This window comes from Pseudonaja textilis, chromosome 1, assembly GCF_049901715.1.
Source record: "Pseudonaja textilis isolate UNSWEBS1 chromosome 1, rPseTex1.2, whole genome shotgun sequence".
Classification (NCBI taxonomy): domain Eukaryota; kingdom Metazoa; phylum Chordata; class Lepidosauria; order Squamata; family Elapidae; genus Pseudonaja; species Pseudonaja textilis.
In genome coordinates, this window is record NC_141990.1 from 197743230 (window position 1) to 197770560 (window position 27331).

At 37.4% G+C, this 27331-nt stretch overlaps 1 protein-coding gene across 3 annotated transcripts; it reads right to left on the bottom strand.

Annotated features, from left to right (window-relative positions):
• Positions 1-13986: 13986 nt before the first annotated feature.
• Positions 13987-27199, bottom strand: ARL6IP6 (ARF like GTPase 6 interacting protein 6). 3 transcript variants are annotated; one of them, XM_026697218.2, is made up of 5 exons: positions 26978-27199; positions 26765-26879; positions 23396-23446; positions 22336-22468; positions 13987-15332 (listed from the first exon to the last, which is right to left on the bottom strand). In XM_026697218.2, the coding sequence occupies exons 1-5, from the start codon at positions 27002-27004 to the stop codon at positions 15239-15241; spliced, it is 420 nt and encodes a 139-aa protein (XP_026553003.1). In that variant the 5' UTR covers positions 27005-27199; the 3' UTR covers positions 13987-15238. The 3 variants fall into 3 exon arrangements, with proteins under 3 accessions (XP_026553003.1, XP_087776329.1, XP_026553002.1); XM_087920203.1 differs by having other exon boundaries at positions 23396-23440; positions 26717-26879; XM_026697217.2 differs by having other exon boundaries at positions 26717-26879.
• Positions 27200-27331: the final 132 nt, after the last annotated feature.

The window sequence follows — 27331 nt, forward strand, 5'->3', positions numbered from 1 at the left end:
ACCGGAGGGAGGGAGGGAGGGAGAGAGGGAGGGAGGAAGGAAGGAGGAAGGAAGGAAGGAAGGAAGGAAGGAAGGAAGGAAGGAAGGAAGGAAGGAAGGAAGGAGAGAGAGAAAGAAAGTGAAAGAGAGAGCAAAAGAAAGGAAAAGAGAGAGAAAGAAAGAGAAAGAAAGAAAGAAAGAAAGAAAGAAAGAAAGAAAGAAAGAAAGAAAGAAAGAAAGAAAGAAAGAAAGAAAGAAAGAAAGAAAGAGAAAAGTCTTTACATGGCAACCAGGAGATCAGTTGAATATTTTACTGCTTCCTTTTTATTAATTGTGTGAATTTAGTTTTGTGCAGCAATGAAAAACAAATTGTTTTAGAGAAATTTCCTTTTCCTATTACCTCAGTTCTATATCCCCTCTGTTTTGGCAATTTAGTACTGCAGAGACTAAAATTAGTCTCCAGTCATATATAAATGTCTGTTGCCAGATGTCCATAATAAGAGTCATTTTTGGAGCAGCTTTCCCCAGCTGCTTTTTTTACAGTCATGACTTCTGATGATTACATTCTTTCTCACTACTGGGATTTTTTTAAAAATTAAAATGTCCATTGAATTAATAAATACCTAAACTAGCTTGCCTATGATTTTATCTCCCTGTTCTTTACTTGCAAGTTCCTTTCTTGGAACTCATAGCTATTGGTTAAACGCAGTGGTGATATTATCAGTTTACTTAATAACTCTGAAATGGCTTCATTAAAAATCAGCTGGAGTATGAGTAGTCCTGTTGCAGATTTTAATTACTGACTTCAATTAAGGCAATATGAGGTTATGGATGAGATACATTTCACGTACTACTTGTAGGTAAGAGATCAAACACCTCCCAAATTTGGAGAGATGATTTCCAATAATTATTGCCGTTCATTCATTCATAGACATCTGAACCTTAAATATATAGTTATGGATAAATGTTCAGGTTAGCATTCTTGGGTGCAAGATATTGACCATATATTGTTCCAGCTACTAAAAGTACTCTCACCTGTTATATTATGCAGTTTTTATAAATGGATAAATCATTGCTGTGAACTCCACCAAGACTGTATTTTATTTCTTCTGCTGTCTCTTTGTAGACCTAGCCAATAATATTTAAAAGGAGGGGGAATGCCCATGTCAAATTTTTGGCATTGTTAACCAATATATTGCATCAAGAGAAAATCAAGTGAGGCCAGCAATCTTTTAGGCAACACATAACAAGAAGCAGAAAGGAGCAAGGAGTTGAAAGACTACCTTCCCTTCCCTTTACATAAACTAGAAAAAAAATAAATAGCAATAATGCTTGCAATTAATTTCAGTTCAATGAATGTGTTGGGTGAATGTGTCGTGTTTATTTTTAGATGAAATGAATGGAATTAATTAGAAATTGGTTCATTTAAAAATAAAGACAACGCATAAATATATATTTAATGCAAATGTAATTTAACATTAAAAATTGAAATATAGTAAACTGAATTTCATGTGAGAAGAGAAGAGGGTATTATTCAAAGGGGAAAAAACATTTGAACCACAAGATAAGATGATAGCTGGAAGATGACTATGAAATTTACGACAGACAACAATTCATGAAAGCAGCTGAGGGCAGGAGCAGCATGAAACCTTACTGGAAGTAAATGAAAGGGGAGACAAAAGACACCACAACAAACTGAGGAGAAGTTGGTAAAGAATGTCAGCATTTTTACTGTGACCTCTTTGTCTTAAAATATACATCTCCCAAATGAACATTTAGATGAATTTTCGACAGTATCAAAAATCAACTCAGATTAGGTTCACCCTGCAATTTGACAGAACAACCAGGAAAAGCCTCAGGGCTAGAATGGTAGCACTTTACAAAAGTTATAGAGAATCCCAAGCAACTGCTGAGTGAAGTCTTGAATGACTGCCTAAATAGCAACAGCATTTAGATTTATATACCGCATCCTAGTGCTTTATAGCACTCTCTAAGCAGTTTACAGTGTCAGCATATTGCACCCCAACAATCTGGGTCCTCATTTTACTAATCTCAGAAGGACGGAAGACTGAATCAACCTTGAGCTGGTCAGGATCAAACTTGTGGCTATGGGCAAAGTTATCTTGCAATACCGCTTTCTAACCATTGTACCACCGTGGCTCCTATGCATGATATGAACATACAAATGATGGTCCTGAACTATGGAAAACTTTGTTTCTAATATTCAAACAAGACAACCTAGAAAAACCTGTTAACTACCACCAAATCTCTCTTCTCTCTTTAGTTTACAAGTTCTTACTCAAGTTATACTGAACAAAATAGAGGAAAAACTTAGATGAACATCATTCATGAGAGTAACCTAGTTTTTGCAAAGGATACTTAAGCACACAATTAACCTGCTGATAGAACAAATAAAAAATATTCACACATTGATTATGAAAAAGCATTTGACATAGAAATACATGCAAAGGTAAATGCTTAAAAACAGTCAAGGCCTATGAAATCAGACTTGACACAAATTTGACATCATTCATTTTCAATTCACCAATAACACCATCATAATCCATCATAATAACCAGGAAGCCAAACAGAGTCTAAACAACTTCAATAGAGCAGCTGACCTGAAAGTTAACAGAAAATCAGCTGTAGCTTCCAATGTGAATGGCTGGTTGAAGATGTCTTTGTAAATGAGCAGAGACAACAACCATTGTGAAGAATGAATGATCAGCAAGTAGACCAGACCTTCAAGCTCTCAGGAGAATAAGAGAATAACAAGTGCCCATGAGTGCTCTGAATGGCAGAGACTAAAACAGCATTTTCCTGTAGGTCTGAGTGCCAGGAGCCAAGGGAGATGACATCTTTGTTCTCAGCAGCAACTGAGCTTTAATAAGGACACAAAACCAGTCAAACTCACTTTCTAATCACATTCAGAAATGTTAAGTTCAATCACTTTATACATATTAGAGAAAACCACAAAATGGCAAGCTTAATTTTACACCTGGTGAGATACACCTCTTTTTTTTTTGGATTTAAATTTTTTTAAACAGAGACTTAAGAATTAAAAGGATGGTTCAGTGGCTAAGACACTGAGCTTGTCAATCAGAAAGGTCGGCAGTTCAAATCCCTAGCGCCACGTAACGGAGTGAGCTCCTGTTACTTGTCCCAGCTTCTGCCAACCCAGCAGTTCGAAAACATGTAAAAATACAACTAGAAAAATAAGGAATACTTTGGTGGGAAGATAACAGCGTTCCATGCATCTTTGGCATTTAGTCATGCTGGCCACATGACCACAGAGACGTCTTCAGACAGCGCTGGCTCTTCAGTTTTGTAATGGAGAGGAGCACCACCCCCTGGAACCAGAAACGACGAGCACGTATTTGCGAGGGAAACCTTTACCTTTAGCAATTGTGGCTTGATGGTTGAAAATGGACAGTAGAGGGAACCAAAGAACTAGACAGAAAAAAATTTAAAACAATTAAGCCAGCTATAATTAAAATAATGTAAGTGTTATGATTGTGAAAAGCAAAAAAGGATATTTGATCCGATACACATCCTTTTTGTAAGTAATTTTGGTTATTTAAAAATTAAATAAAAATATTTTTTCTTTTAATGAATGTGCATTATTGGTTCAAATGGCCACTAAGTTGCTAGGACGTACATAAAATATTTATTTAAGATCTACTTAATAAATGGAACTATTAAGTGTTTCTTTTGGCCTAGGAGCACTATGTAAAAAATATTGAGACACTAAATATCCTATGAGCCAAACAAGTTTGGGAACATAATAATACACCTTCACAGCATCACCTCCAAACTCTGTTAGAAAACACCTTTTTTTTTTTTTTTTGCAATCTCCTACATGCATTCAATTCAAATAGAAATTTTTATGAAAAGTGTTGCCATTGGCCATTAGGACGAGTATATATACTAGGTATTAAAACTCTCGTGTCTTTTTGTAATCTTTAATTGTGTGAAACAGTGCATCGTGGGGCAACAATTTTTAAATCAAGCTATCTCAAATGGGCTAATTTTAAAAATGCATCCAAAATCTGGGATCTGTGGAATTGAAATCTCAAAGATCTTCAGACCAGTTCCATTCATAAGTTTATTGTTGCTGCTGCATTACCACAGTTAGCTATGTTCAAGTGAGTGATTTTTACTACACGTCTCAGAAATCTGTAGGTTGCATGGAGCAAGGAAAGGTAGAAGGGGTGTATCCCCCACCCTCTTTTCTATCTTCCTCTGGCCCCTATGCCCAATCGGTTGGTGGGAAGGGCTGACTGGCAAGTGACAACTGGTTGTGTTGAAACCAAGGCTGAAAATTGAAATATCCTACCCATAGGAATACTAAGGATCTCTCTATCTTCGTTGTATGATGTTTCGATCAAATGTTATCTAGCATTTTCAGTTAGACATTACCTACTAAATGTATTTTCATGTAGAAGAGAAGGTGCCATTTTTCTTATTACCCTTTTTATATCAATGAAAATATCAAAAGCCCAAGGTAGAAATCTCTTCCATGTCAAAGGAACAATGCTTGTGTGGGTATGTACTTGTGACAAACCAAAAAGTGCAGGTGGATTTACTTTTGGCTTCATAATAAAATACAATTTGCATTTCAGCATAGCTTAGACCCCAAAACCCTAGAGGGCAGAAATTCATAATGAAAAAGCAAATGCTTTGCTGTCTGCTTAAGCTTTGGATATTGGGAAAATATCATTTCTAAGGGCAACCCGGAAGATTCATTTATATTGTAGAAATCACATTTCCTACAGAATCAATTCGTTGTTAGTTTGTACTAGTATAGAAGCATATTTAAACCTGCATTTTCCTTCTTTGAAAAGAATAGCGAATGATTGCCTTAAAATAATCCCAAGCAAGAATGACAGTTGGAATATAAAAGACAACAAAAACAACATTTATTCTCATTTAATTTGCAAAATGTGCCACGCAAAGCAATGGAAACTGTCAAAATATATCATTTGTTCCATTTCACAAGTTTTCCAAAACAATCAGCGTGTGCTCACATGTGTGCAATTACTGAAATGCAAATTAAAAGTAGTAACAAGGTTTAAAATCCAAATAATGTTAAAGTTGCGTTACCTAATCCTTATCATGTCAAAAATAATACAAAAAATAGCAATCCCTTAAAAGCTTAATCAGTATTTGTACTCCTGGGAAACATGGGATTCCAAAGTGTTTCATTCCAAACCATGTTTTTGGGCAACATATGAAAAAGCCATCTTTATAACATTTTAGCTGTACAGGTATTTATCTGTTTTTGCAATAATGTCTTGCAAGACTGTGATCTGTTTTGTGTATACCTGCTTTAAAAAGCATATCGGTTTTCAGTTTGCAACTCAGCTAATGTCGGAGTTTCTCGAAAGGTTAAATATTTATGTTCTTTCCTCTTCCTCAATTAAATTTGTAGAAGTGAAATAAACAAGCTATTCTTTGGCTGCAGAAAGTCCACGCTGATCAGATTTTTCCATTTGCAGAGCTTTATTTCTTGGCCTCGTTGTTTGACACTCTAGGTGCTAATTCAGATTTTCCAGGTATATATTTCACTCCAAAAAAGCATCATTATAGCTACTGCTGTTAAATTGCTGTCAACAGAAATAAACCATGAACAACATGAAAAAAAAAAGTTTAATCAGTGTTCCATACTGCCTCCTATGTTGTTTTAATGTTTTAAATATCTTCTTACAAAATCAAATTAAAAGTTTGCATGTAAATTGATTTTGTTAACAGAGCATAATTAAATTCATCCACCACTGTAACAGTTTATATCAACTTCCTCCAGATGTTTACATACTGTATATCAGATTTCTAGGCAAACACAATTTAGTAGTTATCTCAGCTGTCCTCTGGAGATATAAAATAATGGATTTTGCAACTACGATATACTTACAAACTCAAAGTATATGCAAAAGAAAGTATGAAAATAGATTTCATTAAGATCCTAAATTATGTTATATTTTCCTTAAGGTGTAAAAAGTCTGCATTTAATTAACATTTTTATTTAAGGAAAGATAATGTGTTATCTTAAAGAGTGATATACTTCTTTTTAATTGTAAAACAACCAGTGAATTTCCCATGGTTGTCATTTGCCAATTTGTCTTCCGGTCGGAGTGGATAAATCAATGGCACCAGCACTTAAGATTGATAGAAAAAAAGTAGGATTTCAAAGTAGTCTGAAGTGGAATAAACTGGCATCTACTGAATCTATGAAAAAGATTTAGTTTTAGTTTCTCCTGAAAAAAACAGAAGGGCAGTTTGTCCTGTCAGACATTTCTGATTGAGGATATTTTGAAAGAGCCAAGGAGATCACAATAAGCATGGGCAAACCATCAAAAATATGTGTGCTGAAGCGCAAGTAAATATAAAAGTAATAGTAATACAGTCCCAAAGGTGCTTTTCCAAAGGGCACTGGACTTTCCTGGTTTTTTTTTCCTTGAAGACATTTTGCTTTTCATCCAAGAAGCTTCTTTAGTTCTAACTTTAGAAACATTTTCAAGGAAAAAAACAAGAAAGCCCAGTGCCTGTTAGAAAAGCACCTTTGGGACATCCGTGACCGGGATAATTGAGAACCTCCATAGGCATAGTAGTACTAGCAATAATAACAATAGTAAAGCTTCACATATATACAGATAGGGTGACTGGGAAAGCATTTAGAGATTATGATAAAATTACATATTATGCACCTCTTTCATGTTACTAAGAAAAGGCTTCTAAGATATTCATATGATATTAAATATAAGAAAATCATAGCTAGACAGCTATACATCTTTTGAGTAATGTATTTCAGGAACATTAATGTTAACAATGCCTCATTTTAGATAGTCCAAGAGAAATCAGTGGGTTTAAGAGAACTTCTATACGAATTATACGTTCACTAGCACTTGATTTAAGTCTATAAGTCATGGTAGCAGCGAATCACATGAGGGTTATTAATAGTAGATATCTTTTGTGTTTGGTTCAAAAGTAAAATTTAAGAGAATGAGATGGGGTAATCATATTTAAAAAGTCCATTATATCTGTTTTCCATTAATTCTTCTTATAAGACTCTGGGCAGAAGCAAGATGTTGTTTACAGAACATGCAGCTGGTATTAATACATTTTCCTTTTGCTTTCTTTAAGTTGCCAAGAGCAACACCTAGCACCATAAAATGTGTAAGATATGAGATAGGTACAGATAAACAATTGGGAAATAAATGCCAATCTATATACTTGGCTAACCAATTCTATTTCGTTAGTATTTCATTTAACAGAACTGCTATGAAAACTAAAGCCACAAAGCAATTTTCATTTTCTTCTAGCTTTAAAGAAATCCCCAGAATATTGAAAATGTGCTAGCTTTGACTATTTTTTTAACAAGTCTACAGGATCTTAAGAAAAGGTCTACTGTACCAGCTAAGGCTATTCAGAATAGGCATCACATATTAGAAAATGCTTATTTTTCTTACATGGTAATTTGAAATATGGAGGGTCCGTTGCCTGTAGTGGTTAAAGGCCCCAGCTAGAAACTGGAAGGCCATGAATTCTATGAATAAGATGTTTAAGTTGGTTACTAATTTTGGATGTTTTTTTTTACATTCCAGAAATGAAAAGATACAGAAAACATGGATCCTATTTCTTTTTCTTTTTTTCTTTTCATTTTTCTTCTTTTATGATTATACTATAATATAGGATTATTTTTTAATTATACAAATAACTAGTACATTTTGTTGCTCTGGTTTGTTAAACCTCACAATTTTTTAAAAAAATGATGACTTATTAATTATACCTTATCAATGTGGGTTTTTTCTTTTTTACAAAGTTAAGTTTTTAGTGTCTTCACAGAACCCTGGTTATTGTGTAGATTGGAAAAATAATAACTCAATAGCTTAAGTAAACAGACATAAAATACTGATACAAGATACTGCTAATCCTCATCTTACGGCCACTATTGAGCTCAACATTTCTGTTGCTAAGCAAGACAGTTGAGTTTTGCTCCATTTTACCACCTTTCTTGCCACAATTGTTAAATGAATCACTGCAGTTTTTAAGTTAGTAAGATGGTTGTTAAGTGAATCTGGCTTTGCTTGTCAGAAGGTTGCAAAAGGTGATCACATGACCCCAGGACATTGCAACTGTCATAAATATGACAGTTGCAATGTCCTATGTATCAGTTGCCAAGCGTCTGAATTTTGATCACGTCACTGTGGGGATGTTGCAATGGTCGTAAGTGTGAAAAACTGTCACAAGTCCCTTTTTTCAGTGCCACTGTAAGTTCAAATACAAAATGAATACTTGTTGTAAGTCAAGGACAACCTGTATTCAAAGCCTTATTTCACTGATTACATGACACTTTGGCTCCAAGACTAGTATACATCCCCTATGAACCAGCTAAGGCTAAATGGCATGAGTTCAAATTCCATCTTAGCCACGAAAGCTGGCTGGAGGATGATCTTGGGCCAGACTCTCTCTTTCTACCCAACTCACCTCACAGGGTTGTTGCTGTGGGAAGAATAGGAAGATGATGCATTGGATATGTTCTCCTCCTTGAGTTGTAAAAAGAATAAAGGCGAGATTTAAATAATTAATATATTGTTATTGTTGTTATTGTTAATAATAATAATAATAATAATAATAATAATAATAATAATTGTTCTGTATTAACATTCTTGAAGACTCGCATTCCGATTGGTCCACCCGAACCGCAACGTGATTGGTTGACTGAACTCCTGTGATTGGAGCGCTAAGAATCTGCCGCGATTGGCCGAGCCGATCGTGGGAGATTCAAAGCTGCCATTGGCCGCCGAGCCGCCGGCCAGCTGTATAAAGCCAAGTGGCTCGCAAGCCTTTTCTGTTCCTTTCTCAAACTCACAATAAAGAGCTGAATGTTCACTCCCGAGTCTCGCCTCTCAATGCGAACCGATCTACCCGATCTAACAATAATAATAATAGCTTCCTAGTTTGAGGTGTTGTACCCAGGATTGGGAAGATTTAATTTGAAATACACCTTTACTTATGAAAGTTCCCCAAGTGACTTTGGCCCAATCATCCTCTCTCATTCCTACCTTATAAGGATGTGACATTAAGCCTGGAGGAGGGAGTATGATCTGAGCCCTTGGATAAAATGCAGTATGTAAATTTAATGAGGAAAGAGCAGCTGGCTTTCTCCTGTCCTAGTCTGACACTGAATGCTATTACGATATCTTTCAGAGCAGGCATTTCAAGAGCTGAATAAAAGGTCTGCCTGGTTCTCCAGCCACGGAGGACTAGTTTTCTCCAAGCAATGGCTTGGAGAATGGTGCTTCACTCCAACTCTGGCAGTCTTTCCCTTTCTTTGAATACATCTCAAGTGTAGATTGTTGAGGAATCCATGTAGGCAGCATGGGAGCATATCCAAGTCTCACATTGCTCATCCCAGTACCGAAGTAGTAGGTAGAAAACTGATGGTCTGCCTCAGGTCCCCCAGAGATAAATATTTGGGTGAGACAGGATTATGCTGCCATGAATGCTGAGCCAAGTACACCTCTTAGGCAAAATCTTGGTGAAAGGAACAGACCACAATTACTTTAGTGGCAATTATGTCACTTCTGCCTTTAGGCATTTTTTTTTCAGTGGCTTTGGCTTTTTCTCCCTTTTTCATAATTCAAGGCTTCATCCCTTTCAGTTCCTCATTACACTGAAGAAGCAGAAAGCATTCTGAGCACAAATGTTGTACTGCTGCAAATAAAATTGAAGGGAAGAACAGATAAATCATAGCTGAACATCTAATTTCTATCACAGGCGTCACTCCAGTAAAGTGGTGAGCTTTCAAGATAAGCCATTTTGCAAATCTGAGAGGAAAAAAAAACCATTTTAAAAAGCAAGAACTTTAATAATTATCTTAAACCAGAATCCCAAAGCTACATTAGCCAAATAGCATATGCTACAGAATAAAAAGACTAAGCAATGAACCCCTGTCAGGTCACAAGCATTTTGCCGAACTGTTTGGCTAAACATGTTTATCCCTAACATGACAGAGGAAGTGCTTGTTCTAGAAAGAGGACAATGGGGTAGATAAGGAGTCTTTTCATCTTTGCTTTATAAAATAAATCATATTAAAAAAAAACACATTTCTACTTCTTTTCTTCTCTAAGGAAGCAGGGAGCAAATTGAGGTGTTCCAAAATGTATTGGTCATCATTCCTTACTATTGTGTTAGATGAAACTTATGGAATAGGTAGTGCAAAACATCTACAGAACAGATGTCCACCTTTGTTTTATAGTATGGATGCAGTCAGCAATCTGTAGATCATATTATGACCCAACCAGCATTTAATTTGCAGGCCTCTAGCATGTTAAAAGAGTATGAAATTTGAAAACAAAATACCTAATTTTCAGCTCTGCTATAAATTATGTTAGCCATAATACTGAATATTTTTCTCCAAAAATGATTCTGCAAAGTTAAAGTGAGCTGTTCAAAACATGTAAACCACACTGTTTAGATTCTACCTACGTAACGCCCTTTGTATTAACGAAAGTAAGAGACTGAGAATGAATGGTTAGAACTTTTGAGTATATAGTTTTTTTGCATTGCCACCTAGGAAAGCTTTGATTTTACTTCATTTATATGCTTCCTTTCATTCAGAACTTTAGAGTAGTGTATAAAATAACCCCCCCCCTTTTTTTGCCACAATACTGTGAGTGGACACTGGTCCCAAATCACCTAGTATGCTTCTGTGGCTAAGGCTACCCTAAAATCTATGATTCCCTCCTCTTAGCCCAAACTTTAGCCATAATCATGTATCGGTTCTAAAATGGCTTGGACTCTGGGTTAATGCAAACAACCGTCTGCAGCCTCCTTTTAAAATGCAGGTTGATTTGCTTCTACCTTGTTCACTGCAGACTCCTTTCCCAACAGCAGCAAAGGAGGAATAACATGAAGAGCAACAATGCTGCAAAGCCCCCTTCTGCAACCTCCCAGATACTTTGAAGGCCAAAGGTAAACAGCCACCAATCTTATAACCCAAGTAGCATAATAATAAAATGCCCAATTAAGCCCTAGAAGCATTATACAAAACTCCCGCTCAAGATGTAAATGTAACTTTATAATGAACTAAATGCCATATGGTTTTATGAGGTGGGACTGGTATAGGTGAAAGGGTTTGCCTTCCAGCCGATCTTGATTCCTGGCATTACATGGACAATTCCATGCAGTTTTCTTAAATTGAATATTTTTCAGGTGTGGTTTGCTATGGACGTCTTCCTAAGGGTGAGGGAGAATGACCGTCCTAATCAATCAGTTGGCTTTGTGCCCAAGGTGGGACTAGAACTCCCACGTTGCCACGTTTTTAGGCTGGTATTACAGCACACTAAACTGTCTCCCAAAAGCCACAGATACTATGGTATTAATAAATCCTAACATACGTTTATTAAGTTATTCAGCCAGACTCACTCACTATTTAAATATAAAATAGGTTCTATGTGGACAATTGGGCATTTTAATGTTTCTAGGTCAATAAAGTAATAAAAAAGGCAGAACAGAGCTCAATTGTATTTCCTAGAAAAGTAATTATCTACACTATTCCAAATATGTTTCAGAATATGCTTTGATACACACATCCAAAGGAATTCATGCAAGTTTATAATCTGAATTTTACAAAAACCCAATACTTTAAAATAAAAGCTTTTTCTCCAAGCAAGTATGTATACTTAACCAAGATTAAAAGTACATAATAAATCTATAGAAAACATTTCTAACATATGTTTTGTTTGAATGGAAATAATTGATTCATGAACATTATTTTATTCAGATATTAAGTATTACCCATAGTGTCTGCTTTACTTATATAGGCTATATAAATGCCTTTTCTTTTCTTGTGTGAATTTATTTGGAAAAAAAGATAGGAAGAGCTGCTCTAAACCTATTTTATTTCAAACTTTTCTCTACCGCATTCTCTACCATAAAAAACATATCTATAGTGGCACTGATACAAATACAATATAACATAGAAGATATCAAGTACACATACACACACACACAAAGTCCAAAGAGAAAGAAAAAATATTTTTTTAAAAAATCTCAAAATGTGGATTTCATTTTTTTAAGCAAGTGCGGATTAAGGTGCTTTAAAATCTTTAGACTTCCTACCAATTGAGGAAGGACTAACCTGAAAGTCTTGCATATTTGTTCTTCGATATCTATCCAAGGACAGTCCTACGTCTCTTCTTCTCTATTCCTTCAGCACACTACACAAAATTTGATTACGTTTCTTTAGGGTTTTCTGGTTGCCAGCAAAGTGTCCAGGTAACACTGAAAGTGTTTCAGAAGTGGATGGTATGAATTGTCCTTCATACAACCCTTCATAAAATATTCTTCTTTAACTAACATTTTTCATGGAATCTGTTAACATTTAATTATCTACATAATTACTGAAAGCTCCCGATTCCTGTCACTGCAGTTCGGTTTTCTTCATGCAACATGGATCAGGAAAGCAAAGAGCTGCAAAACTAATTGTCCTGGGTTTTCTAATCATGAATCACACTTATATACCTTTCCACAAGCAATTCAGTGTGGTGTTCAGGATTCTTTCTCCTCCAACAGTTGTATTATCCTCTAACAAGAACTATCTCGAGAGCTAAACCCATGCAGGCATTATCAATCTACAGCTCTGTTGGGAGGTAATCCCCATTCCCACTGACATCATTTGACTGTCTCTATACATACTGGATTCCACAAAAACTAAACTCTGCTTTTGTGTGGAAGCCGGATTGCGTTCCAGCAAATAAGAGGTTCTTGCTGAATTTGCAAGTGCTGCAAGGAAGCAAACGTCATGAGAATTATGGGGCAGAAGAGAATTTGAACAAGCAATTTCTGAGCTCGACAGATTCACCGCTGTTCCAAAACTACACAGAAAGATTCAAGGTTGCACTGAGAGCCAGTTTGGGGTAGTGGTTAAGGCGCCAGGCTAGGAACCAAGAGAATGAGTTCTAATGCAGCCTTAGGCATGAAAATCAGTCGGGTGATTTTTGGACCAATCATTCTCTCTCAGCCCAACCCACCTCACAAGGTTGTTGTTCTGGGGAAAATTGAAAGGACAAAGTAGTATTAGGTATGTTTGCTGCCTTGGGCTATTTATAAAAAAGAACAAAGGTGGGACGAAAATCAAACAAACAAACTATAGATATTTGAACTTGGGTCTTCCAGTTCAAGTTCAACCCTTTCATAACTACACTACGATTGTTGCACATGCAAAGAGCTGGCCAGATTGAGAATTAAGCTTAAAAAGCAATGCCTTCCTTCAGAGAGATAAGGATGCATCAAGAAAAGGATGCAATTTCACAATGAGCTATGATAAAATTTAATCAAACAATTTAAATAAAAAACATGCATATTCTGTAATGAAAAAAAAACTGCAGAAAGATAGAGAGGGGCGGGAAGAGAAAATAATCAAAGAAATACAAAAGCCCAATTGTAGCTCCACTGCATTCCAAGATTGCACTGCCAAGGCTAAGTGGCAAAATGGTCAAATTTTGGAAGCATAATTTCTAGCAATAGAAGTAAAAAAAAAAAACTTCTATAGTAAAGTAAAGCACTTCTATTTTTGCCTAACACCTAATCCCAAATTATGCTGCTGAAGTTTGATTCCAACAGCACAATTTGGATCATTTTGGTGAGAACATTAGAGTACTTTTAAAAGAGCAGAAATGGGAAACTGATTCCAACTGAGAGGCTTCACTTGCCATTCCTACATCTAACCTCCAAAACATTAACTAAAGACCCATCCATGGCTCTTTCTGAGCCCACAGCCAGTCAGTCCTCCAGCTGTGAGAGGAAAAATTGAATTAAGAATAGTTGAAAATAATTCAATTATTTGCTCATCAGAAAATTAAAACAGATGATAAATGTTACAATTGTGCTTTGCTATTCATCAAATGGATTTCTATTCTGCTTTCTCAATACAAATGTTTTTGCAAGCTGTGTTACCAGTTTTGTGGAGAAAAACATACCAACAAAGAAGTATAGGACAAAGGATTTTTTTAAAAAAATAATTTTTACTGTATAATCAAAATGTAATATCATATGACATTGCTTAAGAACCAGAAAGAAATTAAACTAACATTTTAGATCCAAACTTATTGATGGAAGAATAATCGATAAGAGGGGTGAGACTTTCAGTTACTGCAGATACTGATATGTCCCTGCTGAAATTTTGTTCCTGATAGTTGATGAATCTCTAGCACAGACTTTTTGGTGAGTCCAAGTTATAAGGGGAAAAGACCTTACATCCATCAAATGAAAACTGGTTTCAACCAAATATGTTTTCAACCCTTCCCTATGATGAAAGAGAATAAACAGGTTTATACTGAATTTTATTTCTCTACAAAACCCTTAATCGCTCAGTGTGTTTTTCTGTTGTTCTAATGTGCAACAGGATCTTTTGCCATAGTATTTTAGAAATACAGAATCATAATTCAACAAATACATGATTTTTTTTATGTGTCAACATGTTTTAATAAGAACATGTACATTTTTACTTATTGTAAATAATTGACTTCCATTTTGCCATTTTGCCTCATCAATTGTAAATACATTAATGTTTAATTATTTGCAAATACTACAAAATGCCAATTTATCAATATTTATCCAAGAACACCAAGCTATTTAGACAATGATTTTCATTATTTCCAGTAATTTCTAGACCATGGAAGTCTAGAAATGAGGCTGCTCTAATACAAATTATTTGAGGCATAAAGGCTGGGAAGGCAGAAGGTTTAATACTGCATACTGAATACACACATGGGAAAAATATCACTTCAAATTATTGTATCAATGAAAAAAATACCTTTCAAAGCAATTTAAGTTCGATACATGACCCCCATTAATCAGCACTATATAAAAAAACTAATTCCAGTAAATAAAACATTTTGAATTACTTAGTATAAAGAACAAATCCAATTAGTTGTTGCTATATATGAGGCATAACAAGATAAAAACTTATTTTAAATTTATTTAATGGTATACAAAAAAATACTGAAGGAAGATCTTCAGAATTAAACATCACTGTTCAATCTTAGATGAAGTTGTCAAATGGAATCTGAAAATGGTTCCTTAATGCTTGGGTTGACTTTCCTTGTCAAATTCCATCAGTTCATGTGTTTTAGTATTTTTCCTTAGCAATATTAAGCAAAACAAATAAAGGAAGTGTGGCAAATACCATCTTGTGTACAATGGCTGCCTGGTTGATTTTTAGGGCTATATTCTGAGACACAGATTTAAAAGTAGATTATAAAAGATACCAGGCTATAGTGAAAGCTGCCACAATTCCATTCAATATAGCCATACTATAGCCCATGTGAAAAGAATGTCCTGTCAGTCGCCTGAAAAGAAAAGAAGATCAATTAATTGATTAACAGATTAGAGAGGATAGATATTTCATGCCATGAAACATTTTACATAGATAAGCTGGCTTTGTTTTAATGCTTACGAAATGCTAATATGTATCTGCCTCTGAACACAGTAATACCACCTAGTGAGCTGCCCTTTTCAGTGTTCATAAATTTTAATTCGTTCTCAGTATTTTAATTTTGCACACAAATATATAATATATTCTGATAGTAAGAATAACAATGAATTCAAACTCAACTGATTGAATTCTGATTGGTCTATCAAGTTCTATTATATATGGATTTTACATCTTTTTCACAATATATTTACACTTTCTGGAATTCTCAAGGAAAAAAAAAGAATTTTATACATTGGGTTGTAAAAAATTATGCTACAATACACTCTGCTGGCCAACTCCTGAAATTGCTTAATTTGTTGCCTTCACACATGTGAACACTGCCTCTAATACAAAAGGCAACAAAAGGCGATTTCTATTAGATAAAAGCAATCTATTGAACCTATTTAAAAATAAATTTGTGGTTCATTCATTCTTGATCCTTATTTTCTTGCTTTATCACACCCTTAAGTACTTCATGATTTACCCAGTTCTCATAATAGTCATGTTCATTTCTTCTGACAAATACAATCCCTTGCAATACACCATATATTAAACACATATTTTTCTGCCATCATTTCCACTTTTTTTCCATCCAGTTTCCCTTCTTTAAGGCACACAAATTAATCAGCTTATTCTGTTGTTTGTTTGTTTTTTTGCAATTTATTTATAAACGATAGCCATTTTTTATCAAATGTAATTGTGCAGCCTTCAATAAATTTATTTTTAGATTCATAGTTTTTTTAAAAAAATACTTAAATTTCAAAGAAAAAATAAAATATGTAATAAAAATTAGGAAAAAAAAGAATCAAAAAGAGGAGACATTTAAAATTGTGAGAAAAGAAAGAAAAAATAAAAAACACTGACTTTCTTCAGTAGAGATACAAATATATAACTGGTAAATCATCTCTTATTCTAAGTTAACCATAATATAACCAACATCTAACCCTAATAGCACTTACAATATTTTTACAATATTAAACAAACCTAATTATCCAGTCATTAATTAAAATATACTTATTCATCATTATCAAGTAAGATTATAAAAATAATCTGTAATTTAAAAATAAGTCTAAATAAAATCTTAAAATAACCGAAACAGTTAATTTCTATGTGTCTATCAATTCATTTTTCCAAATCCGCTCTTTAGTCTCCAATTCTTACATTTCTTTCATCTATCTGTATTATAGTGCCTCATTGATATAATCCTAACAAAATACTAAGTTTCACATTTCCTCCATTCTATTCAGTCATCGTAGCAAAAAATATATAATCTCAATGACACATCTGTCTCTACATTTTTACAAAAAATTCATTCAAACATAAGATTCAGATTTCATGATGCTTCATGAAAGCTAAGCTGCTCTGCAAATCATTCAATTTCTCACACATACCATGACATACCGGCATGTCATCTGCATACAGGCCTGAATATAATGCTGTGAATATACAGGCATTCACTTTTTTAACCAGGATTCTTCTAACGATTCAAGCATTTCCTATATACATTTATCCAAAAATACATTAAATTGAGGAGACATTGCACAACACAGACTTGTTCTTTAAGTAGCATTGAACCATTTGCTAAGCATTTCATTAAACTTTATGTCTGATTATTCCTTTCACGTACTTCTCTTACCAGCCTTCAAAAACAATCCATTTTGTCATACTTTTCTAAATCAGCAAGTGTACAATAAACCGACCTGCTATGTAGAATAGTCTGCTTACACCCCATCCTTGCTTATATCCTATCCTACCATAAAACTATATTTCATTCCTTAAATTTCGCTCACTGTAAGCTATCATAGTCTTTCAATCAGATTTATGCTAAATAGCTTTCCAAACACCCTTAAACAATTGTGCCCAAAATTTCTGTTGCTTGTTAACTGAATTTTGTCCCATTTTATGACTGGTTTTTTTTTTTTTTTTGCCACAGTGAATCACCACAGTTGTTAAGTTAGTAATATGGTTGTTAAGTGAATCTGGCTTCCCTATTGACTTTGCTTGTCAGAAGGTCACACAAAGGGATCGCATGACCCTGGGACACTGCAAATCGTCATAAATATGAACCAGTCACCAAGAATCTGAATGTTGCTCACATGACAGTGGGGAAAGTGCAACATTTGTAAGCGTGAAAAATGGACACGTCACTTTTTCCAGTGCCGTTGTAACTTTGAACGGACACTAACTAAACAAACTTGTAAATCGAGGACTACCTGTTTATTGACATGTTAACATTTAACACAATATCTTAACATTTCTCCAGTTAAAGGATTACACCCGCAGCATTACCAGTTTTCAACATCCTCATAGCATTATCACTTTTAATTCTTCCATATTCTTCAACTGAGTCTACAGTATTCGTTTCAATCTGACATCATTAGCCTTTCCACAAAAAAAATTCTAAAACTCTCCTCAACGATCTCTTAGCTTCAGTTCATCCCATATAATTTTTTCACTTTAATTTTTAATTCTATGGCTCCAGTTGGACACCGCTTCTTTAGTTTTATTAATCCAATTCAAAAACCACTTTTATTCCCCACCCCACCCCCCCAAAATTGCTGTTTTTCTGTCTATTTTGATGCTAATCATTCTTTGATCTCTTTGGCCACACCACTAAAATGCATCTTTCTCACCTTTTTTTTTTGCAGCAATATTTCACATATTCATAGCCTCTTTTACCTCCTCCTTCCATTAAACTTTTTTTTTTACATCTGCCCCATCAATACAGTTCCACTTATTTTGCTGGGTCTTTGCAACCTAATTCTTTTTTGCAACAGTCCAAGCAGCTTCTTTGTGTACATTCATTTTCCATTCAAGCTGTTGAGAAATAAAGCTAACTTCTAATATTATTTCATACAGAGTTTGTATTGCCTCTTCCTGCAGTCATTTTATGTTGACTCTAGTTTCTTTTACTTTTTTCCTTTTCTTCAATTATTTTTCCCAAAGATCCATTCTTGACACTAGCAAATAACAACCTGTTCCCACATTCAGAAACTCATCACCCTTCTAGCTTTAGTTTATTCTCTTAAAGCGTGGATGTCAAACTCAAAAGACTTGCAGGCAGATCTGGCCCACACAGCTGCCCTGGAGCCATTGAGACCACCCCGCTGCCTCGCCCCCACCTCCCGGATGTGCGCTGATCTACAACTGGCGGCGGCCATTCCAGGCTGAAACCTGCTCAGCCTTAGATCCATTGCCCCACCCCCTCCCTGTCTCCTAGGCACGTGCACAATAGGTGGCCAGCTCGCAGGACCTGGTGTCCCTGGGGAACACCTTGCCCCACAGGTTGACTTTGTTCTGAACGCTCCCCTTTCATTTAGGATGCCGGTGCATGTCTGGGGGGACTGGGCAGAGTTCCAGGTCAGACGTAAGGCTGACCACAAGTTTTAGATCAGCGCTCAGTCGGCCTGGGCCAGACCAAAGTGACACAGGCTGGTCCTTCACTATTTCTAGGGCAGCTCCACAGGCCAGGGGGAGAGTTTGGCAGTGCTGCTGGTGGCTGTGCCACCAGCGGCCATGGATTTCCCATGCGGGTGGCTGGGGCAGTCCCAGTGAAAGGGAAGCCTTGCAGGATTGCGAGGCCAGGTTCAGAAAATGACAAGGGGAAGGGGAGACACTGGCAGCATTTTCTTTTTACTGGGACAACCCCTGCCCGCCCCCCCCATTGGAAAGCTCATGCACAGCACCTGCCCCTGGTGCCTGGAGACTCTCACATCCTTTGGACCTGCCAGGCAGGCGTTCCACCGGCAAAGCTGGTCTGGGTTTTCCAATGTGTGGATGGAGGAAAGGCTGCCAGAGCCTCGCCCCACGTCTTGCGCTCTGAGGTGGTGGTCACGGCCAGGGCAAGGCTGTGAGCCGTTGCATCTGGAGGAGGTTGAGGGCGAGTTTGGGGCAAGCTAGTGAGACTGTGCCCTGGACCGGCACTTGAATGGGTAGATCAGAGCGAGACTGAAGCTTGGATGTCTGTCAAGGGAGCCTCTGGGCACATGCAGCGTGTCCCTTGCTTGCTTTGCCTAGGTCAGAGTCTGCAGCCAAGAAGCCAGACATGGCTTTCCAACAGGGGGTAGTCCCAATGAAAGGGAAGCCTCAGGGACTGTGAGGCCAGGCCAACAAGTGGGGCATGGAGGCTCCGGTGCAGGCACAGTGTTGATCTATTCTACAATCTGGTGGCGGCCATCTGATCTTGAATGCAGTCAGTTTTAGATCTGACTCAAGAAGTCACCCCGCCGCCCCCTAGGTGTGCTCATAGGAAGCGGAAAGCATGCACAAGGCCTGGTGTCCCTGGGGACCATCTTGCCCCGCAGGCTGACTACATTCTGAGCATTCCCTTTTCATCCGGGATGCACACACTCGCCGTCTCCTGTGTGCAGGCCCAGGAAATGGGGCTTAATAGCAGGATGGTCTCTCACTGGCTCCACGCCGGCCACACGGGTCGGATCTGTATTTAGGCCTGGGTGGCTGCCACGAGTTGTAGATCAGCATTGTACCGCACCAGCGCCTCCATGCCATGCTCGTTGACCTGGCCTCACAGCCCCCTTTCACTAGGACCACTCTGCCCCTGCATGGGAAAGCCTCAGCTGGCAGCAGTGCTGCCAATCCCCCACCCACCCACCTTCGTCCCTTCCTGAGTGCAGAGGAAGATTGGGACGGCATGCAAAGTGTTTGCAAGCCGACATGGTTTTGGAAAATTGGGAGAGAATGTGGGGATCAAATTACAAACTAATTACATCCACAGCATACAAGGAAAACCAATACAAAATGTATTGAAGGTGCCACAGATGACACCTTCCTCCCGCTAGATTGGCAAAAATGTTTAACTCAGACCGAAATTGTTGGAAATGTGGAAAAGAAAAAGGCACTTATTTTCATACCTGGTGGACATGCCAGGAAGTGAAAAAATATTGGAATACAATTAGACAATGGATAGAAGAAATCGTGAATCAGAAAATTGAATTTAATCCGGAAACATTTTTATTAGGTATAATCACACAAAAATGCAATAAAACAGATAGATATGTTACATATATTAACAGCTGCAAGGATTCTGTATGCACAACTCTGGAAGGAAGAAAGGGTTCCACTGGAAGGCATGGTTATAAAAAAAATAAGATTGTATAGAGATGGACAGGCTAACGATGAAAATAAAAGACAGAGAAGATTCAGTTTATTATAGGGCCTGGGATGCCTGGTATGAGTGGTTTAGAAATAAAAATAAAATAAAATGGCAATTAGGAAAAGAATGAGGGAATATGTAAATATGTAAATATACCATGGAGAAGATTGAGATGTAAGGATAAAAGATATTGATTATAGTAGGAGTAAGATGTAATGGTAAAGGAATAAGTAAATACGTATACTGAAAAATGTGAGAAGATGCAAAAGATGTCTTGATGTTGATAACAATGTATAAAGTTTTATTTTATGTTTTTAAAATTTGGAAACTTCATAAAATTTATTTAAAAAAAAAGATTTGGGGGCAGTGAAATCCCTTGCTTTGAACCACCCATCAGCTTGCAAATGCTTTTCATACTGTAGCAGTCTCAGCGCGAAGAGTATTTATGAGCCAATGAGACTTTGAGGCAGCAAAATCACTTTGCCTGAAACCTCCCATCAGCTTGGCTCTTCGCGCCAAGACTGGAACAGTGTGAAAGGTGTTTTCAAGCTGATGGGAGGCTTCAAATAAGGCAATTTCACTGCCCCAAAATCTTCTTGTCTTGCAAATGTTCTTCGGCCAGATCTGATACAAACCTCAATTTGCAAAGAACCAAGGTCTAAACTACTGTAGTGAGAAATGAGTTGCACAAGATCTTGCGCTACTGATCTCATGTGATCTTGCACTACAGCACTGCATGAACCACAGGGCATTGGTGCTTGTACGCTGCTGAGGAGGATGCCTGGGGAGTCGAACAGTACTGCATGGTCTGCAAGGGGGAGGGAAGTGAAAATGGGAAGTTGTTGCAGGCAATGGGCAGGCAGCAGTGGGCAGAGACTTCCCATTTTGACCTCTTCCCACTGGCATTGTCTCTGCACCTGGACTCCAGCCTAAAACCAAATGGGAAGTTCGGCTGCCCTCCCACTGCACCCCAGCACCATTCAACACACACACCCAGGCACGCTCCCCAGCTGTGCACAAGCATCCTTCTAACCCTAACCCCAGGCTTTGGCACTCACCTTGGATCACCCCTCCCAGTCTTGTCTGACCCAACACAGGTGCCCCTTGACATGAGCAGCGTTGAGTTGGCCATGCCCATCCAGCCACATGACCACCCAGCCACACCCACTGGTCCTTTGACTACAACCATAATGCTGAGCCGGACTTCAATGAAATTGAGTTTGACACTCCTATCTTAAATAATCAAACAAATCATGTTTTAATATTTATAGTCATTCCTTTATCCTTCATATTAATAAGCTTACTATTAAACCTCATGATATCAGTAATTCTCTTCTCATTAATCCTATCACAATTCTCCTGCATTCTTGGCCCAACTGAAATTTCTATACCCTCTCATGTTATTTTTATCAATCCATTTATGAAATTGAATCATTTAATCTTACTTTTTCTTTTTCCCTTCAATTGTTAATTCATGCTTGTTACTTTTTTTCCTCTTACAACCCAAGTCACAATTTTCCAGTTATAGTCATCACTTAGGTGAGCCAGTAGATAATGTTCTCCACTGCGCATTATGATTTTTGCCAATCAAAATTTTTACATAAAGTCCTTTCATAACAATAAAAAATATACATTAACCAAGAAAACTCCTCAATATTGCAAGAGATCATGTAAAAATGTAGCATGCATATTGTATCAATTTCTTATGGCAGATTTCTAAGCCCAATATCCATTCACATTTGATTCTTTCTAAATTGATACTCACTTAAACCGTGCAGGTGAGAGTGGAGTAGGAGGAAACATTCCTGGTTCGAATGAATCAAAATAGATAACTGTCCAGGAAAAACTGCAACACGACAGCCCAGTCATCATGGCTAGAACAAGAAGACTCCAAAATCCTGATGGAAGAAAAACACAACTGTAAATAATGAAGACTAGAAAGATTTAGATGTAAATACATATACTGATTCAGAGGATTTTAAAGACTAATATGCAACTGAAACAAAAAGGTTATTTTCTTGGGATAGTTGGACAAACAGCTGGAAAAAAAGTCATGGATCTTTGTTTTTATATAAGATAACTGAAGTGAAAGATTTGGCACCACTCAGAATGGAGGTCAGTAATGATGATGGAACTTGCAGAAATGGTTACATTTATTTCATGGATTAGAGAAAAGCCATCTATGTTTACTGCTGAATGGAAACTCCTGATGGGGTTTTTCTGTTTCTGTTTGCATGAAACAGAAAAAAAATGAACCGATGATTTATGATAAGAAAAATAGATTGCAGAAAAAAAGATTTTTTTTGACAATTATAGAATAAGAGATAATTTTGTATTTGAATTGCTGTAAAGAAAATAAGAAACTACTTCTAATTCCTTTCATTCATTCTTTTTGCACGTTTAGCTTTTACAGGTAGTCCCCAGGTTATGAGCATTCCCTTAACGAACGTTCAGAGTTACACAATAAGGGCCCTCTAGCTTTATGAACAAGTTCCGAAACTACGAATCTTACAGCAGCACAGCAGTTGTTTGCCTGTATGAACAACTCCAGAGACTCTGCAACATTCATCCTGAACTTTGCCAACCAAAATGGAGGTATTAGGGTTGCAGGCACGCACACACACGCACACACTTTCGGCACAAAATGAGAAAAAGGTTAGCCATCACTATTGTAGTTATTTTAATGATACAGCAGCATACATTAATTCATGAATAAATTGCAAAATGCATTCCATTTTATGAATTACATTTCTGTCAAAAGGAATACCCACCAAATATAAGGAAATTGTAACAATTCCAAAACGAAGTTACAAAATAAGCCTCACCTAAAATGCTGGTTTCCATACTATCCATTTTCTCTTCTTCATGTCCTGGATCTGTAAATAAAAAGTTTATTTTTACTTTAAATTTTAAAAATTTAAAGAGAACTTAGTCAGGGCCCAACCAGCTAGGCCATCCATACCCTGACATCTGTCTCGCATTGTGGCCACAGCACTGGTGCCTAGCTCAACTTCCTGCTCCGTTGTGGTCATGAGCAAGCAGAAGTGTGCTGGATGTGGGCTCCTGCTGGACATGGCTACCAGTGCTGCCACCGTGAGGCAGTTGTCAGGGCGTGGATAGCCTAGCTGCAAGGGTCCTGAAATAAGCTGGTGCGGGGCAGCTCCACCCCCTCCCCCACGTGCCTTGGCGGCACTGCGAGCAACCACTTGGCCTGGATGGGTGTGCAGGCTCTTAAGTGGTACTTATTTTGTGGGTAGGGCTTATATTAACCACATGTGTAAAAATCATGCTATGGCATATTTTCAGGTCTTGTTTTGGAGAACACATGGTATGGGTCTGGGTAATACTTTTTTTTTTTGAGAGCAAGAAACAGAATTTCATTTTTAATGTTTGCCAATGTGCTCAGAATAAAAAAAAATGACAATAAAGCTTATGTCAATCTTAAAAGATGTCAACATTAATTTCCTTAGGAAACAGCTAAGAATTTATCCCTAGCATAAGTTTTTGGCCATCATTCCAAGTAGACTTAACCCTAACCATAGATTAATTTTCATTTGCAAATGGATTTTCTGACATATTTAACTGTGGTCCATAAAGAACAAGTACAAATGAAAACCTGTCAACTTTGTTCCATTTCAAAAGTTGTAGAAATCTACTCTAGCAAAAAATTTTGCACCAGGCTCTAAGCAGACCTAAATCTGACACTAACTTTTCTTTCATTTTAATTGGAAATGTGATTTTCCCATGTATTTTGCAAGGGGCCAGGAAGAGCAGTAGAGCAAAAGATGTCCCTTAGGAAATCTCTAAGAATATATTCTGAACAGTAATTTACAACCATGACTCTAAGTAAACCTAACACTAACTGACTCCCTGACCATAGATTATTTTTCAATACTACTAGGATTTTCCCACGTATTTTCCAATGATCCACAAACAATTCAGAACGTAAAGATGTCAACTATACCTTCCTTAACAAACCTTACTTTTTGGCCATGACGCCATGTAAACTGAACAATAAACCCTAGATTCATATTTCATTGAAATTCACATTTTCCCATGTATTTTACTGTGCTCCACAACAAATCCAAATGAAAAGCTGTCATGTTTCCTTTCCTTTAAAAACCTTGAAGAATCTATTCCTAGCGTTAGTTTAGGGCCATGAGACCTAACCCTAACCCTAGCCCTAAATTCATTTTAATTCAAATGGGATTTTCCCATGTATTTTACTGTGGTCCACAAACAACGCACAATGAAAAACTGTCAACTTTCCTTTCCTTTAAAAATCTTGAAGAATCTATTCCTAGTGTTACTTTTGAGCCATGACACCAAGTAGACCTAACCCTAACCCTACTCCTAAAACAAATCCAAACAAAAAGATGTCAACTTTCCTTTCCTTCAAAAATCTCAAAGAATCTATTCCTACCATTAGTTTTGGGCCTTAACACTAAGTAGACCTAACCCTAGCCCTAGCCCTAAATTCACTTTAATTCAAAGGGGATTTTCCCATATATTCTACTGTGGTCCACAAACAACTCACAACAAAAAGCTGCCCGCTTTCCTGTCCTTCAAAAACTTCGAGAAACTATTCCTAGCATTACTTCTTGGGCTTGACACCAAGTAGACCTAACTCTAACCCTAACTATAGCCCTAAGCATGAATTCATTTTAATTCAAATAGGATTTTCCCATGTATTTTACTGTGCTCCTCAAACAAATAGTAAGGAAAATCTTTCCACGTTCCTTTCCTTCAAAAACTTTGAAGAACCTATTCCTAGCATTAGTTCTTGGGCATGACACCAAGTAGATCTCACCCTAAACCTAGCCCTAACCCTAAATTAATTTTAATTCAATGGGATTTTCCCATGTATTTTACTGTGCTCCACAAATAAATCCAAATGAAAAGCTGTCAACTTTACTTTCCTTAAAAAAACTTTGAAGAACCTATTCCTAGCATTAGTTCTTGGGCATGACACCAAATAGACCTAACCCTAACCCTAGCCCTGACCCTAAATTCACTTTAATTCAACTGGGATTTTTCCATGTATTTTACTGTCACCCACAAACTAATCTGAATGAAAAGCTGTCAACTTTTCTTTCCTTCAGAAACCCCGAAGAATCTATTCCTAATATTAGTTTTGGGCCATGACACCATGTTGACGTAACCGTAGCCCTAACCCTAAATTCATTTTAATTCAAATGGGATTTTTCCATGTATTTATTGAGGTCCATAAACAACTCATAACAAATGTATTTAGGGATAGGGTTAGGTCTAACTGGTGTCCTGCCACAAAACTAACGCTTGGAATAGATTGCTCAAGGATTTTGAAGAAAAGGAAAATTGACAGCTGTTTGTTCAGATTTGTTTGTGGACCACAGTAAAATACATGGGAAAATCCCACTTGAATTAAAATGAATTTAGGATAGGATTAGGGTTAGGTTTACTTGGTGTCAGGGCCCAAAATTAATGCTAGAAATAAATTCCTCAAGGTTTTTGAAGAAAAAGAAAGTTGACAGCTTTTCGTTCTGCGTTTTCTGTGGACCACAGTAAAATACATGGGAAAACCTCATTTGAATTAAAATGAATTTAGGGTTAGGGCTGCGGTTACGTCAACATGGTGTCATGGCCCAAAACTAATTTACTTGGTGTCCTGATCCAAAACTAATGCTAGGAATATATTTATTGAGGTTTCTGAAGTAAAGCCAAGTTGATAGCTTTTCATTTGGATTTGTTTGCGGACCACAGTAAAATACATGAGAAAATCCCACTGCCAATGAAAATCAATCTAGCGTTATGCTTAGGTCTATGGTTAGTTATGGTTGGAAGCTAATGCTAGAAACAGATTCCTAGTGGTTTTAGAATAAAAGCAAAATTGACAACTCTGCATTTGGAGTCGTTTGTGGGCCGCTGTAAAATATACGGGGAAAATCCCATTGCCAAGAAACGGAAACTTAGATCTTCTTGGCGTCCTGGCCAAACATTAATGCTAGGGATAGATCTTTGGAGGTTTTCCTAAGGAAAGCAACTTTGACAGGTTCTCTTTCCGAGGGTTTTTGGGGGAGGTGGGTGGGGACACTCCAAGGAAATACATGGGAAAATCCAATCTTTAGTTAAACTGTATTTAGGATTAGGGTTAAGGTTATGTCTACCTTGCCCTCTTTCGGGAAGGTGAACCACTCTCTCCCGCCCTGCCTCACCTCGCAGCGCCGGGCAAACGATGGCTATCAGGAGGGCCAGCAAGGCAACCACCGCAAGGCAACAGAGCACCGAACAGGTCCTGCTCGGCCACTTACTCCCCGCGGCTTCGGGACCCTGCCAAAAAAATAAATCAATCAATTTCAATTCAAAGCCCTCCCTTAAACCCCGCCTGACATCTCAACCAGCCCCCTTTCACCTCTTCCGTAACTAACCGCAACAACTGCATGGCGTGTCTCCATGGCAGTGGAATATTCGCTTTTTAGAGGGCAGAAAGGATGGCTGAGGAAACCCTTAAAGAGAGCCCTTGAATAAGTCACACATACACACACACACCGAGGAAGAAACCTATCGCCGCGACAGCAGCAGCAGCGGAAGCAATAAAGCCCCGCTGGGTTTCCCGAACGCCGCCGCTCGCCTAGCCACGCCCACCGTCCCAGCTCGGAACTCCCAGGCTGCCCTGTTCCATTTAGGAAAACTCTGCGTAGGCGCGTGGCTCGGGCTCTACCTTCCCTTCGTCGCCACGTTCCTTTATTTTATTTTTTTTCCCGCCTTGTTTTACGCCCAGA

Coding starts and splice junctions, on each gene's coding strand:
- ARL6IP6 (XM_026697217.2), bottom strand. CDS start 27,004: ATGGAGACACGCCATGCAGTTGTTGCG. Junction 22,469..23,395: donor TATGGAAACCAGCATTTTAG/GTGAGGCTTATT, acceptor TTCTTCCATCAG/GATTTTGGAGTCTTCTTGTT. Junction 15,333..22,335: donor CTCTCACCTGCACGGTTTAA/GTGAGTATCAAT, acceptor TTTTCTTTTCAG/GCGACTGACAGGACATTCTT.